Source organism: Chelonia mydas, chromosome 25, assembly GCF_015237465.2.
Source record: "Chelonia mydas isolate rCheMyd1 chromosome 25, rCheMyd1.pri.v2, whole genome shotgun sequence".
In the NCBI taxonomy this organism is placed as follows: Eukaryota; Metazoa; Chordata; order Testudines; family Cheloniidae; genus Chelonia; species Chelonia mydas.
The window spans coordinates 11,262,172-11,281,390 of record NC_057858.1 but is presented as its reverse complement, the minus strand read 5'-3'; the positions used below and the strand labels follow the sequence as shown (position 1 = coordinate 11,281,390).

The 19,219-nt window shown below is 53.4% G+C and overlaps 1 protein-coding gene across 1 annotated transcript in view; it reads left to right on the top strand.

Moving 5' to 3' along the window:
* Window positions 1-4,304: 4,304 nt before the first annotated feature.
* CNN2 (calponin 2) overlaps window positions 4,305-19,219 on the top strand; it is an 18,367-nt gene continuing 3,452 nt past the window's right edge. Inside the window, exons 1-4 of the mRNA XM_007072077.4 lie at window positions 4,305-4,653; window positions 15,092-15,213; window positions 17,594-17,660; window positions 17,812-17,949. Coding sequence (XP_007072139.1) covers window positions 4,591-4,653; window positions 15,092-15,213; window positions 17,594-17,660; window positions 17,812-17,949 — 390 coding nt within the window. The 5' untranslated portion in view covers window positions 4,305-4,590. The remainder of the gene's footprint in view (window positions 4,654-15,091; window positions 15,214-17,593; window positions 17,661-17,811; window positions 17,950-19,219) is intronic.

Sequence of the window (19,219 nt, the reverse complement as noted above, 5' to 3'; positions counted from 1 at the left end):
TGGCGGGCTGGAAGAGCTCCTCAACTGATTCTTTTAGGACTCCTGGGTGCTTCACCTTCTGAAAAGACCCTGTTTGCTCCTCTAGTTCCTCAATGTGGGGTGAAGGGGAGAGAGGCTGGTGACATGGGCCACCACTTTTCACAAAGAAATGCTTTGGGTCAGGGAGTGATGTGCCCCAGCTCCTTCAGAAGAGTCTGGTGGTTGTAGTGTCCTGTCACTTACAGTCCAAGAAGCGTTTTGTCACCTACGACCAGCCGAAACCCAGCTTCATCCTTAGTCAAGCGCCATTTGTGGAATGGAAGTGGGGCGGGTGTGTGGCATGTGCCATGCTTAGGGGCAAAGCATCAGGTAGGGGGCGATGTGGCCCTGCTCCTTCGGAACCGTCTTGACGCCGCCGGGATGTGTCAACGGGGGTGACCCAACAAGCATTGTGTCACGTAGTCAGTCAAAACCCAGTTCCTTATTCAAGCCCCATTTGCTAAACAGAAGTGACAAGGAAGTGAGAGAGAATGAGAGAGCAGACGCATGGCAAATGCTAGTCCTGTGGCTCCAGGCACCACTGGGAAGCGCTCGGATGCCACCGTGATGAGCGCAGTAAAAAGACCTGTACAGAACGGAACTGCAAGTGGCAACATATTGCTTAGAAACTCAGCTTTGACTCAGGAAGTTACACAACCCGGCTGCGCCAGAACCAAGCGGCTGCTAGGACGGCTCACGTGGGCTGACCCAAGAAGCAGTTTGTCACTGACAGCCAGTCAGTGTCCAGTTCCTTATTGGAATAATTAGTAAAGAAATCATTATTTACTCATATAAATTGTTCTAAAATTCAATCCCATTTAGAAACGTCACCGAAATAAAAGTGTAATCGTACGGGGATGAATATTATTAAAACCATTGGCCTTTGAAGAGGGAATCAATTTCTGCCTTGTGGCACATGCCAGGTCTGCTCTTTGGGCCAGATCCTCAAATGAAGTAAATCAGTGCAGCTCCATTGAATTTAATGCGACCAGATCCCCAGCCGGCATTAAATCAGTACAATTCCACTGAGCTCAGTGGGCCAGATAATTAGCCCGTGTAATCAGCATAGCTCCAGAGAAGTCAATGAGGCTGCACTGATTTATACCAGATGAGAATCTAACCCTGGCGTTGTTCCTTGTTACGGCTTCACCAGTACAACTGACTGACACAGACATGCTGCACTCACGTTAACCGTGACTTGCGATGGTGCAGTGCCGGAGCGGGCACGGTTTACACTGGTGTAATGATTCTACACGGGGGCTTTGCACCAGTACAAAGAGGTTCAGCGTAGACAAGATCACTCGCACGAGGGGCCGCGAGAACACACAGAGATAGGCACGAGGAGAGTCTTGGCAGGGAAGAAGGAAACATTATCTCGGGTTCTGAAAAAGCCATGAAGATTTCTGAGCGTTAGGGTGATGTGTGTCTCCTGCCGTGCAAATATCCTTGTTCCCAGTCCTGTGCTCGGTCCATCAGATCCAGCTGTCACACTCTGAGCCCTTCTGGAGATCTCTCGCTTAGCCCCGGCTTATGATGAGCCCTGATCTGTCTCATAAAACAATCAGATGCTGCTGCTGGTTCTCCTTCCCATAACCTGGGTTTGTGAACTGAAATCCATCCCTTGCCCAGCAATCCAGACGTGCTGCCTGCATGGCGGTACGGTGTAACCCAGTGGTTCTCAGGGCACATTTTTTGGTGGCCTCAGCGTGTGGCCACCAACTCTTGCTGGTGGCCGCTCTCACGCTTTTTCCTAAATTACTTGATTAGCTTTAGGAAAACCAAATAAATATGCACATAGACACGTCCAAATCATTGTCATTTATTTATTGCTAGCTAGCAGGTCTGTTGTGAAAAGTGATATTAACAAACATACAAGTATCACTTTTCACAGCAGACTTACTCAGCCCTGGCAAGCCTGGGGACAAATTAAGCCCTAGATGGAGGGTTGGGGGAGGCAGTGGGGGCCCGGGGAGATGGGCATGGGGATGCTGCTGCCCCGCCACCCCCAGGGCTGATGCCCAAAGCCTGAGCCCCACCGCCCCTGGGATGGTGGGGAACTCACTGGCTGCCTGTTCCTCCAGCATTGTGCCCCAGGTGTCTCCGGAGAGGGGCAGGGCCCAACCCCTGTTGCTGTATGGGGATGGATAGATAGATACATAGATAGAGGGGGTATATGGGGATGGATAGATAGATAGAGGGGGTGTATGGGGATAGATTAGATTGGATTAGATCAGATGGGTGTATGGGGATAGATTAGATTAAATTAGATCAGATGGGGTGTATGGGGATAGATTAGATTAGATCAGATGGGGTGTATGGGGATAGATTAACTGAGTAAGGCCATGGTAAGATCAGGTCTGTTGAGAAATGGTGCTACCTACCCACATTGTTCTGTCACCCGGACCGCCCATGCCGCACCCTCATTATGATACACTCCTTGATACATGCCTGGGTGACACCCGCTTACTCCTGAGAACAGCGATCTTAATTTTTCCACTGAATGCATCCGATGAAGTGAGCTGTAGCTCACGAAAGCTTATGCTCAAATAAATTGGTTCGTCTCTAAGGTGCCACGAGTCCTCCTTTTCTTTTTGCGAATACAGACTAACACGGTGGCTCCTCTGAAACCCATCTTAATTCTGTCGCCCTGCGAAAGTGACACATAAATGGTCGTGTGTGGTTGGGACCTGATTGACACTGGGAGCCTCTGGGGGCTGGGCTGGGGTTTGTCCAGCGCAGTGGAAAGAACAGGAGGACTTGTGGCACCTTAGCGACTAACAGCCCACTTCATCGGATGCATGGAATGGAACATATAGTAAGATATATATATATACATACAGATAAATTGGAGGTTACCATACAAACTGTGAGAGGCTAATTAGTTAAGATGAGCTATTATCAGCAGGAGAAAAAAACTTTTGTCGTGATGATCCAGATGGCCCATTTAGACAGTTGACAAGAAGGCGTGAGGGTAGGTAACTTACGGAAATAGATTCAGTCTGTGTAATGACCCAGCCACTCCCAGTCTCTGTTCAGACCCAAGTTAATGGTATCTAGTTTGCAGATTAATTCAAGCTCAGCAGTGTCTCGTTGGAGGTGTTCAGCGGAGACAGAATAATAAAGGGGGGGGATGGATGGGATGCAGCCGACACCCCCAGCTTCCAGTAGAAAGGTCACCTTTTCCCGCCATTGGAAGCAACTTTCTGTCCAGCCTGCTGGGAGCAGAAGGAAGCCTCACCCAGCCCTGCCCAGAGGATTTTCTAACCCGAATGAGCTCACTGCCCTGGTATGCCTGGGAAGGCAATCAGCATCCTGGGGCATACCCCATCCTCAGCTTGGGCTCCTTCCCGCCCCCCCGGCTGGTAATAGCTCACCTCACCTGATCACTCCCCTTACAGTGTGTAGGGTCACACCCATTGTTTCATGTTCTCTGTGTATATAAATCTCCCCACTGTGTTTTCCACTGAATGCCTCCGATGAAGTGAGCTGTAGCTCACGAAAGCTTATGCTCAAATAAATTGGTTAGTCTCTAAGGTGCCACAAGTCCTTCTGTTCTTTCTGTGGATGAATTAGGACAGCCCCCTGTGTGTGGGGAGAAAGGGGGTGAATAGCGGCGTCCATCACTGCAGCATGCCCAGCCCTATAGTGTGTGTGAGGGAGGGGGCAGGGGGTTGAGTGTACACAGGAGGGCTGGCGGGCTCGTAGGGATCATTGTGTGTTTGAAGGGGTCGGGTACGCCCAGGTGTCTGGGTGAGGTGCCCAGAGCATCTGACATAAGCAATGATTAATTTGAGCCAGGGCTGAGAGCCCCGGCACCCCTAGGCTTGGCAGTTCATAGTCCCGGCACATCTGGGCTCGCCTGAGCCCGGGCACCTCTTCGTTACACACTTAAGCGCTGGACATAAGGGATTGTGAACGCACGTGTGTGTGAGTGTGTGTGAGTGAGTGTGGTGGGCGTGGCATGGGTTGGCTGTACTCTAGGATGGATGGGTCTGAGTGTGTGTGGGGGGGTTGTTTCTGGGGTGAGTGTAACATTTGGTGTGTCTGGGGAGATGGGTGGGCTGTGCGTCAGTGCTGGGGGGGCGTGTGAAGGGGAGGGTGTATGTGGGTAAGGAGGGTTGTGTGTCAGGGCTGGGTGTCTGGTATGTGAAGCAGGGTGTGTGTGTGTGTGTTTCAGCGACTGTGGGGCGCGGGGGGGGGGTGGATCAACCCCCCCAAACCTGTGGGAAATCCCATCCCTGGGATCTGCCCCCGCCAGAGAGCCCAGCGCTCCGTCTCTCACACTTGCCGAGCTCTCAGGCTGACAAAGTCTCCGGGGACGGAGCCGGCGCTGGAAGGGGGGCGCAGCCCCCAGCTCTGACCCCGGGGGTCACTGGGGGGACACACACAGGAAACTCCCCATCCTGCAGGAATTCGGAGCTTTCCTGCCCTTATAAGGCTATTTTAACTCCCCTCCAATCAGCGGGAGGAGGCGGTGCCCTGCTCGGCCAAAACCTCCGGAGCACAGCGAGGGAGGCTCCCGTGCGCGCCGCGGCCCCCGGACCTGGCGCCGAGCAGCCCCCGGAGCGCAGCATGAGCGGCTCGCAGTTCAACAAGGGCCCGTCCTACGGCCTGTCCGCGGAGGTCAAGAGCAGGGTGAGGCTGGCGGCTGGCCGGAAAAGTTTGTAGCGGGGCTGTGATGTGACTGGGAGCGGGGCCCCGGTGCGCCCTGGGGAGCTGCCCGGTGCGCCCTGGGGAGCTGCCCGGTGCGCCCTGGGGTGCAGGCGAGCGCTAGACTCCCCAGTTCGGGTCTCTCCCAGCTGTGTCCTTCGCGCGCAGCCGGCGCCCTGGCCCGGTCCCAGCTGCTGGCACTGGGGAAATCTGCCCCCAATCTCCTCTTCCGCTCTCCCTGCCTCAGCCCGGGCTGGGAGCTCCCTTTCTGGGCTCAGCAGCGGCGTGTGGCCTCTGGGGTCAGAGAAGGCCCGCACCTCCCCCTGCCCCCAACGTTAGGAGGGGAGCAGGAGGTCTCCCTGCCACTGGTCCCAGGAGCCTGTTCCAGGCTCCATCTGGCGGCAGTTTCTCCTGGGCTGGCCCGGCTCCTTGGGTCCAGGTGTGCTTGGTGCAAGGACAGGTTCTGTCCTGGTGCAGTTGTGTGCACGTTTAGCACCCCCCAAAACCTTGCCTGGCTTTGTCCAAGGGGCAGTGCTTAATTCGTGCCAGGGCTTAGCCCTGACACCTCTGGGCTTGCTGCATCAGTTATGAAAGCAAAAAAATTACTTGTGTCCCAGCTGCTCTCTCGCTACCAATTAAGCACTGCTAACAGGGCCTGTAAAGTGGCTTTGAGGGGTGTGGCCAAGGGGGAGTCAAATGTATCTCTGCATCCAGGCGCCCTGAGGTTCTGGGGGGATGCCCATTTCCACAAAGGGATGGTGGTGGGAATGTGGGAGGAAGCAGCTGGGCGTAGCCTGCTCCTCTGGGCTGAGCTGGGTAGGCTGGGGGCATCGCCTTACAGTCCTCTGTCTGCCACAACAAGCCTGAGAGCATCCATTTCCCCCTTTTCATCTGATCCTGACCAGAAGCCATGTTACTTAGCTGAATATCTTAGTCCTGGTGGGCTTATTGAGCACATTATAACTTTAAACTCCTCTCCCCCTTTGTTACTGCTAACATCTGAACTCTGGCCCCATTCAGTCTATCTTGCATTTTGCTACCCTTGGACCAAGTTAAAACTGGTCACTTTCACTTTTGTTTCTAGTCAGTTTCCCGCTCTATTTCTCTGTCCCAGTTTGACTTCTAAACTAGTCAGGGAAATCCTGACATGCAAACTCTCTTCTCTTTTACCCAAAAAAGCCCCCTCTCTCTTGCTATAAAATCTACATTTCTGGGCTGAACTGACTCTCCCTCTGAACCAGGAGTGGTCTCAGCTGGTTCTGTAGCTGGCTGTGATGCTGAGGGCCCTGGGGAACATAGGGTAACTCCAGATTTTGGGTGACAGTGGTTAAATCCTTCTGTTAGGAGAAATGTACCAGAGCACAGACTAAACCCTCTGAGAAGGGAGGCTATTAGGCAAGGGCGTGCAGGTGTGTGCAGTAAACAAGCCATGGGACTGAGGCTTGATGGAAAGACTCGTGTCTTTCTATAATAGCAAACTCCTCTCAGGGTAAGGTGTGGGGACAATATGGTGCAGTTTCTTGGCTGCCAGTTTGTGTAATCCTAATCCTTAACCCTGTAATTTACAGATTGGATTGCTCGTGTTCTGAGTGTAATTAAAATCTAAAATACTAGCTATGTTCCAGGGAAGGCTTTTTTTTCATTATTATTATTACACCTTACGATGTTTGTTCCACAAGATTTTCTTACCCCTGGCTTGACCTAGTTCTCTATTTCCTTGGCAATTTGGCCTCCATTTGTCAATGTGTTGCTATAGTCCCTGAGAAACACACCTGACCTAAATAATGATGTAATAAACTAAGTGTCTAGGGCCCATCTTTGCTCCTATGCTACCTGCAACTTCCAGAAGTGTTTCAGGAGGCCTTCCCTGACAAATCACTTGGTGCCGAGGAAAAGGATCCTCCCCTTCCCCAAGTTAAACTGACAAGGAAGGGAATGTGGGCTAGTGGTTAGAGCATGGATCTGGGAGTGGGGATTCCTGGCTTCTGTTCCCTGCTGTGATGCTGACTCAAGGCATAGCCTTGGCCTGGTGTCACCCCGTGCCTCACTTTCTTCAGGAAAATGGGGATGACTTTGGGCCACCTCTCAAAGTCTAAATTAAATGTTTGTGGAGCACTGGGAGATCAGTGGCTGGCGGGTGGGATCAGTGGCTGTTGGCATCTTACCTACATTGTGCCTGTCTGTGGCAGGGATGGTCCTATCTGCACAGTGCCTACTACTGGGGATCCTTGATGGAGGTTCTGAAGTGCTACTGGAATAAAATACAAGCAGTTTATGCAACTTCTGGCGGAAGTGGGAATTGTTAGCCCATTACAATATGCAGCAACAACCAGTGAGCAACTGATACCACCTTCTAGTCTAGCCCTAAGGGGCCTTCCTCGTTTACAGTGACGTCAAGGAAGTTTCCCACTGGTGCCTGCATAGACAGGCTGCCGGCGGCATTTATGCAGCTGTCTCATCCAGACCGGTTTGTATGGGGGTTAGAGTGTGCTGTGGCTAACCCACAAAACTAGTGCTCCCCATTGGTGAAGCTGTGGAGAGTCAGATTTCACTCGGGTTTCAGGGGAGCAGCCGCAGCCGTGTTAGTCTGTATTCGCAAAAAGAACAGGAGGACTTGTGGCACCTTAGAGACTAACCAATTTATTTGAGCATAAGCTTTCGTGAGCTCCAGCTCACTTCAAACGTCCAGTGCAGATGCAGCTACCAGAGCTGCCTTCTGTGAAGGTGTGAATTTCTGGTATCTCCCCATCTAGTTCAGATTGATTCTGTCACTTGTGACACCCTCTCTGCTCCCAGCAAGGGCTCCTGTGTGGAGGGGGAGAGAGGCTGAAAGGGACTGGAATCTTTCCCTTCTCGGTCTGCTCCCGCTGCAGCTGCGATGTGGCATGTTTCCTCTGCACCCGTCATCTGGGACCAGCTTGCTCAATTTGCTAATGTGACACTGCCGAGGGCTCTCTGGGAGCAGGTTCCTGTGTGCAGATCTGGAATACAGTAGCTGAGTCAGAGCTAGGTGTGCTCGGTGCTGAATATGCAGGTGCCTCTTCTCTCTGCAGCCGTCCACGGTCTCTGTTCGTAAACGCCTCTCGCTAAACCTTATGGCCCAATCCTGATGTGGTGTTGCACGAGATGGAGGCAATGCGATGGCTGAACACTAAGTAACCTACAAATGTGGGCACATCATGGGTGTCCTCTCTAAACGCAGCTGAGTGAGGATTTTTTTTATAGCCAGTGGGACAGGCTAGCATCAAGCTAGCGGCTTAATTCTTATCAACCATGTGACCTGTTTTATAACCCCCATAAAAGCAGGACAGATATCTGCAGTGGCTATGTAGTACCGAGATCTAGAAGAGAACCCACCACAAGGCTCTGTCCTAACCCGGATGAGAGATCACTAAAGCATGTCCGCTTAGACCCAATTTTGACTCAACCCTTTGTCTAGTCAGCAGAGCCCAAGGGACGGCAGTTTCTGCTCTAGGTTGCTTAAGGGGACGATGCTATAAAGGGAGGGAAGGGGAACTCCATAGGTGTGTCTGACATACCCCTCCCCTTCCCCGCTTTGTATTGGGAGCAGTAACCCTGTTGAAGAACAGAAAAGTGAAGCCAGCCTGCATGCCTGATGCTGCAGAACAGCCATTCTGTGCAAAGTCACCTATTCCTCTGGGGTGGGGTGGGGGGGGTCAGGGAGAAAGGACTGGGAGTCAACTTAAACATGCACTCTTCTTCTCCCCCCCCCCTCTCCCCCCTGACACTGCAGCAGTGCCTAGGCCTTGCCGAAGCTGAAAAGATGCACTGGTGTTACTAGGTCCAAGTCCGTGGCGCCAACCCCTAAAAGTAGATGCCCTTGAACCTGCTAAATCCTTGCTTAGGTCAGTTCAGTCGGCTACACCCTCAAGGGAGTTGGCACCCACAGTAGTTTAACATTCTGGATTTGCACCATGGATTTTGATCTAGTTAAATCAGTACAACTTTTCTAAGGGTAGAAGTCCTTGGAGAATGGAATCTGTGGAATTTGCTTTTGGGGCCAGCTTGTCTGTCTCCTCCTCTTCTCTCTTTCCCCCCCCTCCCCCCCCACCCCATTAGCTCCCTCAGTCCCTGGGTCAAATCAGTCTGTCACCTAACCAGATTCACAGCAGAGTCTAGGGGGAAGAATTCAGACTTTGCAGCATTAACTGCAGAATGTTGACATGCTCCCTCCTGCACAAATCAGAACAGTTCCCCTGGCCTTGCAAGCTGGTGCAGAAACGACTTGGGGAGGTGATAATGTCGGCCTGAGAGGGGAACATGTCATATTTGTCCCTCTCCATGGGAAGCTTTCTCTTGCTGGGCTGGGTTGTTAGTGCCAATATGAATTAACATCTCTCGCCTTCAGAGGGTCCTATCCAAATTGTCAGCGTTGCTCACTTTGGATTCTGCGGTTAGGGGGTTGGATGATCAAGACCTTGCCTGTTCTGTCTGTCGGTTCCTGGAATTGTGGCTGCTCCTGATTAGATCAGTGGGGAAAGGGCGGCTTTCTAAAGTACCATGGAGTCGATCTTTAAAGCTTCTACTGGATCAGGGCCCTGTTGTGCAAACCGTCCTTGCCCCAAGGAGCTTAGAGCATGATAAATACTGGGGGATGGCACAGGACAAGGGAATGGTGTCTGCTCCAATAGGTCTGTAGTAGCTAAACAGCTGACTTCCCAGCCCCATGGGTAGCCCCAGCTGATGAAACCCAGAGCAGTGCAGTCCCGGAACTGAAGCAAGGATTAGATGTTCTCATTTGCCATGTGGGCGTGTGCAGTCACACTGGAGAGGCTACGTTGCTTTGGCTTATTTAAACCTTCATGTTTCAGGGCACAGACCAACCACTAACTGATGAGGGTTAGGAAGTAACTTCCCCAAGTAACTTTCTTCCACTTGGGGGCTGCCCCTCTGTCTGAAGCAGCTGGTGCTGGGTGAGAAGGATCCCAGCCTGGTCCTCTGTGTTGTCTTGTGTTCTGATTTGCCCTGGGGCCCTGTGAAATCCAGCAGACTTGTTCAGATTCCTCCATCAGACGAGCTCCCATCCAGAGGCCAGTGCAAGGCCCTGGATCTTGAGTGGGTTTGGGAGTGGATCAGCTCTACATGCCAGAGTAGCTGCACCAAGAGCCAGGGTGGGGATTAGTGCTAGATTCTCCCGTACCACTGGGGCTAGGATCTCCAGTGCCTCTTGTGTGTGTTGAGCAAGTGCCCTCCCCTTGCATTGCTGCTGTCAACAGGTCTCCCCTTCCCCCTTGCACCCCAGTCCCCTTCACCGGTTGAAAAGGGAATGAAGTTGTGAAATCGGAGCTGAGCGTTTCACGGCAGGGTGTTCAGCAGCCCTCGCTCGTGGGCTGGGCGGCTAGTGACCTCGCAGCAGTGCAGTGCTCTGAATCCGGTGGGGATTTGGATCTTCCATGGGCTTCTCCAGAACCTAAACTCTCCCTTTTCTCCATGGGTGCTGCTTCCTGCCTGTGGGGAGCTGGGAGTCTGCAGTTGATCCAATGTGTTCATACCCTTCTACCCTCTGGTATAGTGCATTATCTCCCCCCACTTTATAAACAGGGAAACTGAGGTGGCGTGAAGTGACTTGCCCAAGGGTTGCAGCAGGAGTCGTCAGAGCTGAGATTGGGAGCGAGATCCTCCTATCTCCCGCAGTACGCGTGGGCCGCCAGAGGGCTCTCTCCAGCGACCGGGAACCAGACTCCCAGGAGAGCTCTGCTCTCCTCATGAGGCTTATGGCCCCCAATGTGGACAGAGCCAAGCTCTCTTGGAATTGGGCCCTCTTGTAGGTGTGACTCTCTCTGGCAAATCTGGCCCTTCTTCTCCTGGCCCCTGCATCTCCATCACCAAGCTTGACCCCTTGTGAGCTCAACCTGCCAAGTCCTCAGCAGCGGGTAGAGAGGCCCAGATGGGAGTACAGATGAACTGGGCTGTGGGGCTGCCTTGGCTGGAAACCACGTGCCAAAGGCTGTGAGTAGGGCCCTACCAAATTCGTGGCCATGAAAAACCCGTCACGGACCATGAAATCTGGTCTTGTGTGCTTTTACTCTATACTATGCAGATTTCATGGGGGAGACCAGCATTTCTCAAATGGGGTTTCTGACCCAAAAGGGAATTGCAAGGGGGTCGCAGTATTTCCACCCTTACTTCTGCGCTGCCTTCAGAGCTGGGCGGCCGGAGATCGGCAGCTGTTGGCTGGGCACCCAGCTCTGAAGGCAGCATCTCCCCACCAGCAGCAGCCCAGAAGTAAGGGTGGCAGTACTGCCCCCCCCCCACAATAACCTTGTGACCCTCCCAGAACTCCTTTTTGGGTCAGGACCTCTGAAATTTCACAGTGTTGTAATTATAGATTTAAATCGCTTAAAATCATGAAAGTAACCTTTTTTTAAAATCCTATGACCGTGAAATTGGTAGGGCCCAGCTGTGTTCTGTGCTCCGTGCTCAGTCTCTCTTGGTTCATCAAGGGGTTTGTCCTTGTCCCTGCCAGAAGACTCTAGTCAATGAACTTGTAGGGCTCTCAGGGAGCTGGGCTTGGAATAGAGGGGAGCTGGGCTAAGATGCCTGTCCTTGCCCTGCACAAGTTGAGGCTGATCTCACCCTTCCTTATCTCCAGCTCTGCAGACTACTGGGGTTTGTTGAACATGAAAGTCTAGTTTCGAGCTGGGATGAAAAGTGGTGTTTAAGCTGTGTGCAGTCAGAGCGCCACTGGCAAGCAGTCAGCTCTGGGGTGGAGGACTACAAGCAACCCCCAAAGCCAGAGGAGGGGAACTTTCTCCAAGGAGACTGTCAAGTCCAGGGGACCTTCCCCCAGGCAGAGGGGACACTCTGCTTTGCATGGCTGGGAGACACCCACGCTCTAAACTGCATCGTGCTGGTCTTGGAAGTGCTGAATTGATCTTGTTGGGATTTTGACCTTGTAGTTTCAGGGAACTGACTGGCGTTGTAAGTATCTAATGTGACACAGTAGTTAAATGTCATGCACCCACTAGTGGCTGGCTCCTCTAAAAAGATAAGAGCCTACTACTGCTGCCATCTAATCAAGCTTCACCCTTAGCTGAAGAGGTAGAGGCCCATGGTTCTAGTGTCAAAGGTTCTCGGTTTAATGACTCCACTACGTGGAGGGTGGTTATACTTAGCCCTCTACAAACGAGCAGCCGCCTTCTGCCTGGTACATATGCAGCCTTAAACCCTGCTCCAGAAGCAGCCAGCAGCTCCTCCAGCACCTGTCTCTGACAGGTGCTCTTGGGCCCGAGCCCTTAACAGAGGCTGCTTAGTAGCAGCTGGGAGAGGGTGTCTGACATGCTGATGACTCTCCTCTGGCAGCAGGGGCCTGCTGTCTCCTTCACTTCTTTAAAGCTGCTTGCAGCTGGGACAGCTGGCCTTGATTTAAACAAGGTACTTTGCGTTCTTGGGATATTCATGGTGCCCAAGGAATCTGCTGAGACACATTCCTGGGCTGCAGGGAGGGGAAGTCTGGTCCTGACCCCAAGGGCGGTGGTTTGGGCTGCAGCGCTGAGGCCTCTATGAGCCCTTGATCTGTCCAGCTCCAGCACTCCCCTTGAAGGATCCCCAGGGCTTCCTCTCCCCTGGGAGGCAGGTGTTAGAGATGGGGGGCAGGGGGGGTGTCAGGCTGTACCCACTAAACACAGCATCCTTTCCAATGCTGGCTATAGACCCCAGGAGTCCCATCTCCCTCCTTCACCTCCATCCAAGTCAAGTCTGAGCGTGGACCCCTGAACAAAGCTGACTGGGGACACGAATCAGTCCTGCTGCTCCCTTTCCTGTGACTTTCCCTGAGTGACTCTCTTCCTGGGCCTGTGCACCTTAGCTGTGGGGTGGGGGAGCGTGCTGGGACTTGGGTGAAGAGGGCAGAATCTTGCCCAGCTTCCCGTTGCCGGTCATGCCAGAGCACCAAGATCCTGGATCGTCTATTGCAGCGATGGCACTTCAGGAGAAATTCTGGGGTGTGGGGAGCAAGCTATGTGATTATATTATAACCTGCAAAGTCAGGGAGGACTGGAAGATACAGACCTATAAAAAATTTGGGGGCAAAGCAAGATATTGCTGGGGAGGGGAGGGGAGGGGGGATGGCGAGACAATTGCCCCATAGCAAATGACACCCTGATCTGTAGGCTCAGGTTTTATTGACAGTGGCCTTTTCTGGGATGGGGTGGAAGCAAATGAGGATTGAGAGACTGTAGGAGACTCTTATCTGTGTCCCCTGTGTCCGTGGCGGGCAGATACAGCTAGCCTCTCGCGTGCTGGTGTGGGGTGACCTTAATCCACAGCATTAAAGGTCACCCGCGGAAGAGGGTAGGTCGTATCTGGGCACACTCCTTGCTGCTTCAGAAAGGCATGAGGAGTTCCCTGTCGTTTTGCTGGGTCTCTTACCGTACGAATGCAGTCCCATCTTGCTGTGAGGCTGCTGGGGACTGCAGCGCTTTCCTGGGCCTTGAATCAGAGGGCTCGAGTCTTTAACAAAGAGCGCCCTTCTCCCCAGCGGGTGCAGTCACTTGAGTTAAATGAGTCTTACAGATTAATGTGCATTTAAAAGCTGCCTGCCCTCCCCAAGTGTGTTGTTCCTACTCCATCTCTGTACCAGTTCTCCAGCCATTCCGTCTCCTGAAGAGACAGGACCTGAATTTCTACTGTTAAAATAAAACAAGCTGGAAAACCAGTTGACTTTTTTAAACAAAAGCCAAACTTTTCCAGACCGGCTGCACAAGGCAAAGGCTGAACTAAATGCAATAAAGCAATTGCACGAGATGAAGATGCTCTAAGTTGTGCTGGCTCACTCAGGATGTCAATCATGCCAGCAGCCTGGTGTCTTAACCTCAAGGCCTCGTCCTCCTCGCTAGCTTCTATCTTGTAATGATCACTCTGTGCTTTTTATAGCCGCTTTGTCTGCAGCCTTCCAAGGCAGGGCACTGCGGGGGTCAGTCGTGTCTCTGTGATGGGGAAGGAGGGACGAGCCAATAAGCGCAGCAGGGGATTTTGGGAGACAGACTGCAACTGGCCAGCCTGGGATTTGGGCAGGAAGAGTAGAACGTTTCCCCTCTTCTCCTGAGAAGCGACAGGTGATGTCTAGTGACCTCGTTGTCAGAGGCTATACCGTTTCTTGTCTGGTAGCTGGGTGGGGAAGAGCGTGACGTGATGCCGTCGCACCTGACCCAAGCTTCCGAAAACGTCCAGTGGGAACCAGCCCAGAGCTGCCTTGGCTGGGTTCGCTCGCGTGCGGAGGGGGATTTTAGAGCTTAGAGTAAAGACCAGCCTCTTCCTCATGTGTCAAAACCCAGCAAACAAGGAAGTTATTAAACTCCCCATGCACATAAATGCTGCTGGATCTGCCCCGGCTGGCTGCTGAAGGACCACCAGGGCTCGTACTGATCTCTTCGTTGCTGAGCTCCTGCTCCGCCTGGCTTTCCTGTGCATCAGGAAGTGGTAGCTGACGGAGTATCTTGGTGCCATCCAGACAGCCCCTTCCTGGTGCTGGGCCCTGTTTCCAGCCTGCTTAGCTTCAGCACGTTGGGCTCCTAGGGGGTCTAGCGGCAAAATGCCTGGCAGTGATTTGGGGGTTTGTTTTCTCTTGCCACCATTAAGGCTCCCTCCGGGGAGCTGTGTCCTGACAAGTCTTTCCAGTGGCCATGCTAATGTGACATTGACCTGCACTGATGATCTCCTCCCCACGCTCCTGTTGGCCTGTGTCTTACTGGGGGACCTGCTGCTACACACTGGGGTAGAGTGAAGCTGGGCCCCTTTACATTAGCTAGGCTGCTGCAAAGGGGCTGTGGGGTTAAGGTAACGCAGGACTCACCAGTGCCAGCCAGCGGAGTGTGGGGGTGCTGGTGCCAGGCTGAGGAATAGCCGTTGGCCAGCTTCCCATTGTGCACATGCTGGGCAGTGCCAAGGTATTGATTCCACGCTGACCAGCCCTGGGCACAGAGGGGATGGGTCAGTATCTGGGAGTGAGTGGGCACGGCTGGGGCAGACACGCCCCCTGTTTATATGGGCTCTGCTGGGGAGCAGACTAGAGGACCACTGAAGCAGGGGTGCAACTTAAGGCTGCTTTAGCCTGCGCTGGGGGACTGCATTAGCTTTGCATGCTACCCCCACCCTTTCTGTGGGGGAGCTACACATCTGGGTCAGACTGGGTGGCCCCGGTATTGTCCTGTCTCCTTTCAGCTTTCCCAGAGGTCTCTGATCATGGAGTCTCACTTGTTTTCTTTCTCTTTTCTCTCTCCCCCATGGTCGTGTGTCCTAGCAGCCCTTACTGAAAGGTGCTGCCCGCTACCCATGTGCAGCGAGCAGGAATGCGGCCTTGTGGCTGAGCTCACCAGGAAGTGGGCAGTGGGTGGAGGGGTGGCTAGCCCAGGGGACCCAGCGAGGAGCTGCCTGACTCTTCCATTCTCTGCTCTCCTCCCAGCTTGCCCAGAAGTACGACCCCCAGAAGGAGGCTGAGCTGAGGATATGGATCGAGAGCATCACCGGGAAGGAGATCGGCCCCGATTTCCAGCTGGGGCTGAAGGATGGAGTGATCCTCTGCGAGTGAGTCTGTGAGGGCCCGGGGGGTCCTGGGTCTGCATTGGCCGGGGGGAGCTGATGGAGCAGCAGGCTGTGAGTGCTGACCTCTCCTTGCCATCCAGGGGAAGAGCTCCATGTCCTTCCATCTTGCTGGCCAGTTGCACCCATCCTGCATTATGGGGCCACAGCAGGAGCTGCAGACCGGCTTGGAGGCTTAAAGCCAGCGGTGCCACTTCAGAAAAACGATGGAGATGTGCAAAGTTGTGCCAGCATATTGGACCTGATGCAGGCTCTAATACACGGCAAAGGCAGAGCGGGAGGGAAGCGGAGGATATAATGGGGCATGCAGAGCTGTGACCAGCCTGGGTGAGGCGTTAACTGCTCCTCTTGCCCCATAGCAAATGATACCAGCACTTAAAGCACCAGTTTAGCCCTGGCTCAGTGGTTGCCTGTGATGTCTCTGCAAAAGTCCTGAGCTTGGAGCTAGACTCCCAGTCTTGGCCTAGGATGCAGGAGGGTTGGCTGGCCTCTGGGCGGAGGCGTTGGCTGGACTAGGGCCAGGCAAGCGCTTGTGCTCTGGGATTGGCTGGCGAATGCAATGGCAGAGGGTCCTGCTCCTGGCTGTGAGATGTCACTTAGTAGAAGTGCCCAAGGGGATACCAGAGCTAATTTAAAAGGGAATTGACTTGAGGAGCATTGGAGCCCCTGGCCTGGGTGTCGAGGGCCTAGGGAGGAGCAGGGTCACATCTGGAGTAACCCTAAGCACATACTGGCAATTCAGTAAGTGCTGGAGACCCAGTGTCATGAATAGTGAATGCTTTGCCTTCTTCTAGCGTCTCTCCAAGGGTCTCCAAAAGCAGATTGTAGATATTCATAATAGTCTGGGCAGCTGCAAACAGCAGGAGAGGAAAATCCAGTTCCAGGAAAGCATCTGAAAGATGGGAATGTTCCAGGGTTCAGATCTGCCTCTGCAAAGAAATGCAGCAGAGCCTGGCCATTCCCAGGGCCTGGAGCAAGAGGGACTGTTCCAGGATTTCTTCTGAAGCAGCCTTTGTTGGTTAGCAGACAGGGTGTCCAAGGGGAGAATGGCTTATTATCCATTTATTGGCCTCTAATGGCTCTCTGTCTTGGTTCTGTGATTGGGGGTGGGTGGAATCGGAGATCCTGGTAACAATCTTGTTGCTGAAAGTGTCTGAAGCTCAAAATAGAGGGAGAAAATACATAACAAGGATATTGCGTTAGTCTCTAACCACACATGCCAGGGCCGTGCATTCTCAGTGGTGGTAATGCTCCTGATGTATGTGTAAGTGAAATTAGGGCTGACTTCTCTCTGGGGGACGGATATGTCAGGAACATGATGATGATCCTGCTAGGGGAAACCAGGTGGAAATTACCTTCCCAGGGCCATGTGGCGCAACCTGCTAGCTCAGGGGGAACTTGCATTTTGCCATTCCAAACTCCCTTGCCACTTTATCATGCTGAGGGTGTTCACGTCGCTGCTTTCCTATGCAAGGCCAGCACGGCCTGGAGCTGCTGTGGGGACCATAATATCCGTGCCTCCTTAAGTGTGAGTTTAAATCTTAACATTGAATTAATGTTCTGTGTTCTGCGTGCGTCCTGTGCCTAGAACAATGACCCATGCCAGAGACGCCGAGCGACTCCCACAATAAATAGTGTGGCTAGCCTGAATCTTAGAGACTTGGGGTTTTAATATTGCATTGACTGTGGCTTTGAAGTGTAGACGCAGCCCATGTCGGCATCACTGTCCTGGTGGAGCCTGCTAGTGTAGATGCAGCATACGCCACAAGGAGGGGTCCTGCTGGGATAGGAGGATCACCATTCTGAACAGTGTTGGCCTCTGTTGCTGTCTATGCTGGGGCTTTGTCATCATCATCACTATCATTGGGGGTGGGGTACCTTTTTAATTATTTTTATTTATTTTATTTTTCACACGCCTGACTGACGTGGCTACACTGGGGTAAGTTGTTTGTGTGGTTTTTTTTGTATGTGTAGCCCAAGCCTGAGGCAGTGTGGCCTAGTGGCTAGAGACTGAGACTGAGGAGACCTGGGTTCCATTCCCGGTTCTACCAGTGACCTGCTGGGTGACCTAGGGCAAGTCAATTTTTTCTCTGCCTCCATTTCACAGGTGGGGAATGATCCTGCCCCCCTCTTGTGACGTGCTTTGTGAGCGGATGAGAAGCGCTGTATGCGAGTCTAGGGATGATCATTTCTTCTGCTGTTTAGCTTTGTGGACGCCCTTATCTCTGGTGGCTGCTTGTTTGTTTAAAAGCAGCCGAACAAGAACCTCCTAAGAGATGCTTGTGCAACTCCACTGTGGTTGGAAATGTGCTTCCACACCGGGTGGTTGGCGTCCGCTCTTACGGCTCTTTCTCGCTCTCTCCAGGCTCATGAACAAGCTGCAGCCAGGCTCCGTGAGGAAGATCAACCGCTCGGCTCAGACCTGGCATCAGGTACGTGCTGGCTGCTCCCTTCACAGTGAGGGTGGCCTGGCTGATCGCTAGCCACCCTGGGAGCTCCTTCTCAAATGCTGCCTCCCGGGGTCCTTCCCTGGCCCCCTTTTGGCTGCGGCCTGTGTCTTTATCGGTCTCTCTTCCCTGCCAGCTGGAGAACCTCTCCAACTTCATCAAGGCCATGGTTCAGTACGGCATGAACCCCGTCGACCTCTTTGAAGCCAACGACTTCTTCGAGGCCGGGAACATGACCCAGGTGCAGGTGTGCCTGCTGGCTCTGGCGGGCATGGTGAGTACCGCTGTGAGGCTGACTTGTCATTGCCCTGGTCGTCTCGGCTGATGCACCGGAACTATGAAAGGCACCCTCCCCCACCCTGGTAGACCCTTGGTGTGGTGGCCTGTCATATGGAGGCAGGGGGAGCCAGAGGTTGGAGGGGGGCACAGCCAGGGCAGATCTGCACCCTGGTAATTCTGTGCCCCTGCAAAGCTCTGTAGTGGCTGTTGAAGCAGGAACGTGAGTCAGGTTAATTCTTGGGGCTGCAGTAGCCTGCACCAGCTGCTTTACCTCTGACCCTGACTGTGCAGGGGTGGACCCAGCCTGGTGTCTAACTGGATCTGTCCCATATGGCTTGTGGGCAGGAGTGGTCATTCCTTCTCCTAGCCCACCCAGCTCCCATGGGTTTGGGGTGAGGGTGGCTGGGGGGGATGGGTCGCAAGCACCCTAGGGTGCCAAAGGAAGTGGCTACAGTGAGGCCTCCTGACAGTAGAACTGCAGCTCTTCCCTCCTCCAAAATGCCCCGGCTTTAAAGCCAAAGCCAGGCTCAAACTTCCCCGTGGGGCTCTTGTTCTCTGGGTGGTGGGAAGAAGTGATCTCACCCCAGCACATGGAGCCAGCTGCAGCCGGGAGCCTTCCCAGCGAGCTCGGGGTCGGGGGAGGAAGCAGCTCTGTTAAGCTTGGGAAGCCTCCGTAACCAAAGGCAGGCTGGTTTGTGGGAAGGCTGTAGGGGGAGTGGCGGCTTGGCCACCCTGGGGCTGGAGATGTCGCTCATGGCCCAGACCATGAGGCGCCAGGTCTCTGAGGTGTGTGCTCATTGCTTTGCAAGTGGCCCTTCTGGGCTGGGGCGGCTAGTGAAAGGTGTTGCCTTGTGGTGACTGGATTTTTATACCCTGCATGGATGAAGGATAAAGCTAGTAGAAAGTAGGTCAGTGGCTGCCTTAGGATAAACACACAATGGATGTGGTCTCATGGCTCCTCTGACCAGGGTGAAGGTGTCAGTCCTGGTGTCCTGGCTAAGTGCTCATTTGGGTAACTACATTTTGCCTCCTTAAATTACTACGCTAGCCCCGGCAGGCTCATTAATGCCGCATCTAGCGCATGTGCACTGGAAGTCACCGTGTCTGGCCTGCAGAGGCCACCATCGAACTCCTAGATGTGAAGGCCAGACGGGACCACATTTCATCTGACCTCCTGCATGTTGCAGGCCACAGAATCTCTCCCACCAATTCCAGTCGTAGGCCCATAACCTCTGGCTGGGCCTACTGAGGTCCTCTACCATTAG